The sequence below is a fragment of the Convolutriloba macropyga genome, unplaced genomic scaffold (assembly GCF_964194025.1).
Source record: "Convolutriloba macropyga unplaced genomic scaffold, txConMacr16.3 SCAFFOLD_6584, whole genome shotgun sequence".
NCBI lineage: Eukaryota > Metazoa > Xenacoelomorpha > Acoela > Convolutidae > Convolutriloba > Convolutriloba macropyga.
The window spans coordinates 1-10,394 of NW_027451469.1; the positions used below are offsets into that span (position 1 = coordinate 1).

Sequence of the window (10,394 nt, forward strand, 5' to 3'; positions counted from 1 at the left end):
CTGATTAGAGATCATAAACCGAGTGGGATGACGATTTATTGTAAGAGTGGAGTTTTTGCGTAAGAAGTTCACTAATAATTCAAGAATCGCTCGTTATCTTGGCACAGAAATGTGTTTTTTAGAGATACGCTGGAGCTGGTAACTTTTAAGTGGATGACATTTTATGGTTTTGAGTAGACCTCACTCACTGTCTCTAGAAATTCATTAGCTCAAGAAAATTTAAGGATCTTTTCCGTTCTTACTATCTGGTAACCGAGCATTTGCCATTAATAATTTAAAATACTATTATTATGTAAAAGAACGATTAGAGACGCAAAGCTGGGCTGCACAAACACAAAAGCAACATAATCAAAATTTGGGTCTTCTCCTAGTATAGCCAAGTAGTCGAATAATCGTTGTTTTTAAGCGTAACCAAGCGTAACCAAAAAGATCCAGTTTTTGTTCTTTTTTCTGGATCAGACTCTCCCATTACGGTAAATATACCATACCGGTTTGGGGGCTATAATAGAAAAGACCGCAAATTCAGCTATAATTTTTTGTGGGCAGTCCTTGAGACACTAATTTCATTTTTTTCTACTTGTTATTTTTCTGCTCAGGTTTCTATTCAGGAGTATTTGCATATAGAAAAAAATCTCTACTGAGGAAAACCAAATTATTAAAAATCAGAAATAATCGAATCGGCGCCTGAAATATCCGAATCATCCAAATAGATAACAGTTATCTTTTTAAAAACACCACTAATTTAGTAAGTCTTTTTTCTACAATTGTTGCATAGTACATTGTTTTTGATTATCAATCAAACACGAAAACATACCACAATCAATAATTTTAAGCACGTGCTTCTATAAACAGCTCTGTATTTTGAGCAGGTTAATATTGCACGGCGTGTAGAACGTATATCTCTAACTATACATTGTATCTCGTTACAGTTTTGTTGTGTGTTTGTTGTGTGTATTCTTAAGAAGATCATTTAGTATTATTTTTTATTATTATCTCCGTTTAACAACCAGTCAATTATGGCGCTGCCTTTCCTGCCTGGGAATACATTCAACCCAAATGTGAGTACAAATAATACATTATAATTATTATAGGAAAAATTGATGTAGGTTTTTTTTACTCAACTTCAACCAGAATTTATCCTCACACCTGCAAATTTCAGCATATTAGCAACAACCGGATCTGTCCTATGATAGATAGTCACCCATTAAAGTATAGAATATAGCCCCACTCTTACTCTGGTATGGAAATATAAGAAAAAATAGTGAAAATAGAGAACATTAAATAAAGCAAGCTTACGGTTTACTTTTCAAAATTAACTATTTGTATGAAAAATTGGGGATATTTTCCCTTTGGGCCACCCAGTACGTCATGCACGCCCCCTGCCATCCCACGCGAAATTTTGCCCACATTATGCTGATTACAGTAAATGTTTCTATACGTTATACGTTATATGTCCACAAAGCCGAAGGGGACTATAAAGGGAGACATCCTATTACTAACAGTACAATTCAATGTATTTTAATGTCAGAATACATACCATGCTCTTGTTTGTTGATGTTTGTTATTAATTTTTGGGGTCTTTCCCAGTAGAGCCCACCCCTCCCCCCATGAAAACATAGCCCCCCTCCCCATTATGATATATTTACCATGATGGGGGGGGTTATAATGGGAAATACCCTAAATTTGTTTATTTGGCATAGTTGGGTCGTGAGAAGTTCCACAAGGAGCACCACTTCGACTACAAGAATGAGGTTGCAATGAACACTGGAGATGACAAGAAGTACAAACCCAACCACAGTTCCATCCCCAGGGGATCAGGGGCCATGGCACCCGCTTGGGTCGCATTCGACAAGTAAGCACAAACTCATCACTCACAGACAGAATGGCAAACTAAAATTAATCAGACTTGACAATGGTACAAGATTCTTAGAGACTTTTTAGAGATCGCAGCGTAGGTTCCCGATATATGGCATAACCCATCGATTGCACGGCCAATAAGCCTGAATTTTAAAATCAAAAACCCCCATCCCCCGCCCCCGCGCAATCTCCCAAGTGCCGTATATGAACCACCGCCAAGGACAATTTATTTGTCGGTATACAGCTCTTTACTAAAGAAAAAAAGAGTCTTTCCCATTATAGCCCCCCCCCCCTTAGTGGTCAGATAAACTATACCCCCCCCCCGATCATGATAAATATACCATAATGGGGGGGCATGATGGGAAAAACCTGAAAAAAGCACGTTCACCTGAGGAGAGTGCAAAAGTTCCTGGTTGTGCAGAGGGGGGATGTTAGAATATCGATCAAACTATAGTCTTAAACTTAGTGAGAATTAGAAAGAAAGTTTGACTTACCAGATTAGAAAGACAAGCAATACGACTTCGATCAAAGAAATTATATAAATGAATCGTCAGGAAATGGTGCTTAGAATCAATATTCGGTTCAAATTGGTGAATCTAGATAACTATTATTAGAGTTAGATTAATTGATGTAAAAACTTCCCAGCATGTATTAAATGATGATGATATCTCCGGAAGTGTGAATGAATTCTTAGAAAAGTGCAAATGCATTCCATTTATGGTTCCCTTTGCGACTGATTTGCAGAAGCAAACCATATTGTGTAACCTTTGCGACCCCCACTATAAATCACGGTGCTAAGATTAGTTTTGTATCTCGACTTTTTCACACTGATAATGGGTATATATACAGCTGATTTTTGAGTCCTTTTTCATCCCCAAATTCAAATCACAATCTTGATCTAATAATCAGATCTCTCCTGTAAATCTCTAAATTCTACTGTAAAATATCATTTTGTTATTCTCTCATTTTTGAGAAATTAACTCTTTTACTTAGTTAAAAACGCTTTTTATTCCGCTTGCGAAAGTCCATAACCCAACAGCTTATGGGCCCAGCATTTTTCTAAGTCATAAAATTAATTTCCAAAACAAAACTAATTTGTTGTTGACAGTCATAATCCTTTTCTGCTTAGTACCTTTTCTTTTCACAACTGTTTTGCCTGCTCAAACTCCAATGGATCAACAGACAGTGAAGCTGCTGACCAACACAGGAAAAGCACAGGACTTTCCAATCTGGAGCACAAGATTTGTGGCGATGATGCAGACGAAGGGACTCTACAAATCACTACTGGGGACAGAGGAGCAACCCAATGAGCCTGCGCCATTGGCCAATGGGGCAACCAATGATGAGAAGAAGAACCAAAAGGTGCTGAAGGTTGCATATGAGAAGGAAGTTGCAGACATCAAGGAGAAACGGAACAATGTGTGGTGCCATCTGGCACTGACTCTAGATGCAACAACCCTCATGCTGATGAGACATGACTGTGTGGGAGATGATGGCATTGGAGATGGAGCAAAGGCTTGGAAGCTTTTGCAAGAGAGATTTCAGAGTGTGGAGACGCCGACAGTGGTGACTTTAGTGGCACAGCTTGCTCGACTGCAGCTCGAGGATTCTGAGGATTTGGACAACTTCTTCATCAGAGGACAGGAGTTGCTCACAAGGCTACAAAAAGCAGGGAAAGCAGTCTCAGAGACCCTCTTCAACGCCTTGGTCCTCAATGGTCTGCCAATGAGGTATGAAAGTTTCGTTATACAGGAAAGCTTCAACCCGACAACGAACTTCACATAGTTGAGGAAAAGGCTGCGGAACTTTCATGAGAGCACGGTGCAGAGACACAAGGGACAAAGTGGTTCAGCGGCACTGGCAGTGAAGCGTGATTTAAAGAAGGGACCCAAGAAAGGAAACTGCTTTGTGTGTGGGATCCCTGGACACTTTGCTAAGGACTGCAGGAAGAAGGAGACAACACAATGCAGCAAGTGTGGTGAGAAGGGTCACCTAGACAGGGCATGCAAGAGACAAAGAGATGGAGGCAAACATGAGTCAGTGGCAATGGGTCCAACATTGGCTACACCAGACGAGGAATGCTGGGCAGCTCTTACCCAGTGGAAGACAGCAGGCATGCTAGTGGACAGTGGTTGTACAGATCACATAGTGACGAACATCGATGCGTTTGTGCCCATTCAATTAGTGGTCAGAAATCCCAACGGAGAGGCTTCCAGAGTGGTGGGCAGAGGCTGTGTGAGGATCAGCATACCCTCAAACAAAGGGGAATTCCAATGCGAACTCAACAATGTTCTGTGTGTGCCGGACTATTCTTCAAACCTCCTATCAGTCTCAAGATGCACGGATTGGGGACATAGCTTCAATTTCGAGAGAGGAAACAGCTGCATGAAACTCCAGAAGGGAACTCGGGTAAAACTAACACAAGAAAATAATTTGTTTTACTTACCCTGCGGCGTTCTAGAATTCAAGATGAGTTCCAACAGCGTGAAACTTGACAGTGCAAGGAAGTGGCAGAGACGATTGGGTCATTTGAATCAAGCGGATGTGGTCAGGAATGCACCAGAGACAGTGGGGGAACTCGATGACGTATGCAATGTGTGTGCATTGGCCAAGATCACAAAGACTCCAGTACCAAGAGTGGCAGAGACCCAAGCAGAAGAGAAGCCGGAGAAGGTGTTCACAGACGTGATGGGACCTTTCAGAGTCACTGTCAGGGTTCCGGTTCTGCATAGTGTTTGCAGACCAGTACACGAAGTTTGTGTTTGTGGAATTGCTTAAGGCAAAGAGTGAAGCATTGGCCAGCCTGAAGAACTTTGTTCTCAGTGTGGGGACGCCCAAGAAGCTGAGGCACGACAATGCGAAGGAGTTTCTCTCAGAGCAGTTCAAGACGCACTGCTTAGATGCAGACATTCTACAGGAGAAAACCATACCAGAGACGCTACAGCAGAATGGGTTAGCTGAGAGGTGCAACAGGACACTGCTGGAGATGGCAAGATGTTTGCTCATTGACTCAGGACTTACCAAGATGATGTGGGGAGCAGCAATTCTTCACGTAGCAAGGATCAGAAACTTGTTTGTGAGACGAGGAGAAGAAAAATGCGCAGCAGAGCTGATGAGAGGTATAAAACCTAAGCTTCCAATTAGTAAATTTTCTATTTTTGGTTGCACAGTCTTCATGAGGAAGAGGGACAGAGAAGTCAGCAAACTTGAACCCAAGGCACTGGAAGGAAAGTTTGTGGGTTACACTGAAGGAGAAAACGGATACCTGGTGTACATACACAACACACGCAAGGTGATGGCAGTTCGAGATGTGATCATCAAGGAGGCTGAAGTGGGCTAAATCCCTGACAACAAAGAAACGGCTGACCTACTAGATGATGGGTCGGAACTGGGAATCTGTCACCCAGATGATGGTCATCAAGACGATGACAACAGAGAGCAACAGGACACATCTACTGCAATAAAGGAGGAGTGGCATGAAGCAGGGAGCGTGAATACTCAAGAAACAACACTGAGACAAGAGGCCTCGGATGTTGGAGGAACAGCACTAGATAAAGGATCTACTGCAACAAGAGGGAGTCACAGAGACTCAGAGTCACTGGAAGACAGTGACACAGAAGACTTCTCACAGTTAGAGACAGTTAGAGCCCAGACAAGGGACACAAGCAAGGAATGTTCTGCAATTTTTTGGAGAAGTCAGGACCCATCTTGCTGTGACTGAGGGCGACTATGTGGAACCCAAAACAGTCTACGAAGCCAAGCAAGGTGACGATTGGGACCAGTGGCACCGGGCGATGAAGGACGAGGTCAAGACAACGAGACTTGGAACCTAGTGAGACCACCCACAGACGTCATACCTGGCAAATGGGTCTACAAAGTGCAATTGGGACCCAGTGGTCAAGTGGACAAACACAGAGCGCGATGTGGCGAAAGGCTTCAAACAAGTGGAAGGACTGGACTACCTTAAGACTTTTGCGCCTATCTGCAAGCCAGAGACATTAAGGATTCTACTTCAGCTATCAGCGAAGCAGGGCCATGTGATGCACCAATTTGATGTGAAGACAGCTTTCCTGCCCTCACCAATCGAGGAAGAAGTGTATCTGGAACAGCCACAGGAGTTTTTAAAACGCGGATCAGATGGGGAGAAGTTAGTATGTCGACTAAATAAATCAATTTATGGTTTGAAACAGGCTGCTAACAACTGGTACAAGGAGCTGGCAAACTTCCTACTGAGACAGGGGTTCACCAGAAGCAAGAACAATCACTGCTTGTTCGCAAGATCAGAGGCAGAGGATCACACCTTCATCTTGGTCTGGGTTGACGAATTCATAGTAGCATCAAGAAGTATGACAGTTGACTCTGATGTCAAGAAGGCACTAGAAGCAACCTTTCACATGGAAGACAGAGGGAGACTACACTGGTTTCTGGGTCTAAGAATCAGACGAGAAGAGGGCAAAGTCACAGTCGACCGAGAACGCTACATAAAACCAATGCTTGAGCGGTTTCAAATGGATCAATGAAAATCCTCAAGAACTCCAGTTGATTTGAATTTGAAACTTCAGACAGCACAGAATGGAGACGAAGAAGTGGACCAGAGGATCTACAGAAGCTTGGTTGGATCACTTCTGTATTTGACCAAACAGACGAGGCCAGACATCATGTTCACAGTCAACATTCTGTCCAGACACATAAATTTACCTACCAATCAACACTGAATGTGCGGAAAACGACTTCTGCGATATCTTCAAGGTTCAAAAGGTTTAAAACTTACTTACACAAAAGAGGCTAGTTATGATTTAGCGGGGGAAAGTAATGCAGACTGGTCTGGAGACGTGAACGACAGAAAAATCAGCAACGGGCCATTACTTCAAGCTCAACGGACGTGGCGCAGCACTCAGCTGGGGTGTCAAGAAGCAGGCCAGAGTTGCTCTTTCTTCACCAGAAGCAGAATATCAGGGCATGGCAGCAGCAGTTCAGGAAGCACTCTACCTGAAACAACTTCTAGAGGATTTTGGCATCCAACAAAAACGTCCAATAGCAATTGGAGAAGAAAACCAAAGTTGTATCAGACTCTGCCAAAACCCAGTCATGTACAAAAGGAGCAAGCACATCGAAACAAAGTTTCACTTCATCCAGGACAAGACGGAGGATGGGACTATTTGAATTCATTACGTCCCTACAGACAAAATGGCAGCGGACATCTTCATAAAGTCCTCACCCGTTTCGAAAATGGAAACATCCAGAGCAGTTCTGATGGGACCAGACTCTGCGCAATCAGCTCAAGTCTGAGTGGGAGTGTTAGAATATCGATCAAACTATAGTCTTGAACTTAGTGAGAATTAGAAAGAAAATTTGACTTACCAGATTAGAAAGACAAGCAATATGACTTCGATCAAAGAAATTATATAAATGAATCGTCAAGAAATGGTGCTTAGAATCAATATTCGGTTCAAATTGGTGAATCTAGATAACTATTATCAGAGTTAGATTAATTGATGTAAAATCTTCCCAGCATGTTTTAAAGGATGATGATATCTCCGGAAGTGTTAATGAATTCTTAGAAAAGTGCAAATGCATTCCGTTTAAGGATCCCTTTGCGACTGATTTGCAGAAGCAAACCATATTGGGTAACCTTTGCGACCCCCACTATAAATCACGGTGCTAAGATTAGTTTTGTATCTTGACTTTTTCACACTGAATATGGGTATATATGCAGCTGATTTTTGAGTCCTTTTTCATCCCCAAATTCAAATCACCATCTTGATCTAATAATCAGTTTTATATATATATATATATATATATATTTTTATATATATAATGTGATGTCATCTATATAATCTCGTCGAGTTTGCAGCGAGTATGTGTATTTGATGATACATAATTTCCGAAATCTATCCTGTTTTGGGCCCCCAGCTTAATGGGCATATAACGTTTATATCTCCCCAGACGCACGAGCTTTTTATTTTAATGTAAAACAGAATAGATCGCAAACTTACGTCTGTGTGTTTTGTAGGCAAGTGTTGCAGTTTCACTGTTACTACAAAGAGGCAGTGGTTGAGCGGTCGAGTGAGAACTACAGAGTACACGTGTGTAGACTCTACTTCTACCTAGAGGACGACACCATCCAGATTGTAGCCAACACCACCAACAACTCCGGAATCCCACAGGGTACAAACATCTTTCCATTATATAATCAGAAACCCATTTGAACACTTAGAACTGCTTTTTGTTTCTATTGTGAACAAATTTATGATCTTTGTTTGGTTCCAATCAAACGATTGAACGAACTCTATGATAGTCTGGCTTCTTTGTTTGGTCATTTTTGACCCCTTAATTTTCATAGAAAAAACACATGAGTGGTATCAATTGAAAGACCATGCAGCGTAGAATATTTACTCTAAGATGCTGTTGAACTTCAAGATTTTATGAGGTTTTGAAAAGATCTGTTTTCTCGAGCGATTCGGGAGAAAAATAACCAAAACACTGAATTGCATAAAAGTTGTTAAATTTCAAAACATGGCCGGAAGAATTCTGGAAGAGATTCGAAGATGTCTTTAACAAAAAATAGCGCGTCGCATTACTAATTTCTGATGGCTGTGAGCATCAAAAAGAGAAAAGACCATCTTAACTGAAATAAAATAAAAGATAACTAAAAAGTAATTTAAACAAAAAAATACAAAATTCAAATGCGTTTTCAATTTGTACAAGTACAAATACAAAGGGAAAATGGATTTTTATGCAACAGAGACAACTCTATTGCTCACACAAATTTGGCCAAAATAAGCACAGAAAAATCTCAAATTTTGTTTGAAATAAATCGAAAAGCTGTATAAAATTAAGAAAAAAATTATATTTTTCTTATTTTTTTGTCTAAATTGAAAGAAAAAAATACTTGGTATAAAAGAACAAGTATTTAACTTAAAATAGAAACTCCTAACGAGCATTAAATTTAAATTCAGTAACAAATAAAACAATAAAACATAACAATGGTCTAAAAATTGCTAAAATGGCCTTAAAACGGGAGAATTATTTGAAAAACTTTAAGATTAGGGTAAAACTCCCTTTAACTACCAAAAAAGTCTGAAACGCTATAGAAACAGCCTGACAATTACAGCTTTAGTCGAAAATAAACTTTAAGACAACGTAGAAATGTACAAAAAAACTGCATGAATAAGTTGGACATGAACAATAAAAATTGCTCGCTTAGAAAATTTTTTTTTCAAACTTACATTTCTCGCTCTGTTTCAAAAAGGCATGAACAAAAGAACCACCCTCTCTTTTCTCAGCTTTTCAAATTTGTTCACTGAAACGACTTTTTCAAACTTTATTCACTCCCGGAATTTCCTTTGCTTGCTCGCTCACTCAACAAAAAAAAACGGAAAACCATAAAGCTTCTTCGAGTCTTAAAAATGTGAGTTTATTGAGTTTTTCAAATGTTCTCAAACAAAAATTCCATTAATGATTCTTTTTCTGTTGCTAATTTTAATTGCATTTTTTTCTCGAATAATTTTCCCTCGGATGTCTGAATTTTCTTTGTCAACAAAACGATAAAGTGATCTAAAAGCAAGTGCCTTAACTGTCTTCTCATTGCTGTTGGCGCTTTTTTAGTCCAAAAGTATACGATTCAGCAAAACTCTTGATTAGATAAAGTTTTGGCGAAATTTACCGCCTTGTTTTCTGCCTAGACCCCCCTTGAGAGCAATTTGTTCAATGGTGGTTGGTTATAAAAAATTTTTGCAAAAAGGTTTTTTCACTTGAAATACTAATGACAAAAACAACAATTTTTTCGTTCAAAAGAACTTTGCTACCAGCCTTAAAATCTGCTTTCGAATTAGTGTAGACTATATGTAGTTTGTCAATGTTGAATTGATGGTTCCTAAAATGAAAGAAAAATGGGATTTTTTCAGAAAATTTTTCATTCTACTTTGCTCTTGAATTTTTCAAGAATTTATTGTTCTGTTTTAAACAACAAGTAAAAAATCATGAAATTCTAAAAAAATTTCAAAAAAAAACAGTTGCTCGCGTTTTATTTTATTCTTTTTCATGATATTAATCTTCAAGTAGATTTTTGATGAACTGCACTTTCTAGGAAGAAAAGCCATATTTAACTTTTTTTGTTACGCTTTGTTCCTTATTTCAGGTTATATATGTTCTTTTGGAAAAGCCAATTTAAAGTAATTACAAAATCAAATGACATTTTTGACAAAAAATAATCTTTTTTAACCTTTCGTTGATTATTTTCTGCGTGTAGCTGGAAAGAAAGCAGTTGAATTTTTCTTGCGATTTACTCTCCTGCAAAATTTGAAGACACTTGTTTTTATTAGTGTCTTCAAATTAATATCCTGTCTAAAACAAAACAAAAATAGTGAAAAATCTCAAAAATAATTTTGTGCTTTGTACTTGCATCACACAAGCATGAATTTTGCGATGAATAATTATCATTAAACATTGTTGAAATTTAACTGGTATGTATTAGAGGTCTAAAAACGGTAAAGTTGGTTGGGATCCTGGATTATAAATTTAATTGCTTCTGGGTT

The 10,394-nt window shown here is 39.3% G+C and overlaps 1 protein-coding gene across 1 annotated transcript; it reads left to right on the forward strand.

Moving 5' to 3' along the window:
* Positions 1 to 853: 853 nt before the first annotated feature.
* On the forward strand, positions 854 to 8,025 carry LOC142356722 (EF-hand domain-containing family member C2-like; the record flags this gene model as incomplete). The annotated part of the gene is made up of 3 exons (XM_075408527.1): positions 854 to 1,058; positions 1,701 to 1,852; positions 7,871 to 8,025. Coding segments are annotated over exons 1-3 (349 nt in total), but the record flags the coding sequence as incomplete, so codon positions are not given.
* Positions 8,026 to 10,394: the final 2,369 nt, after the last annotated feature.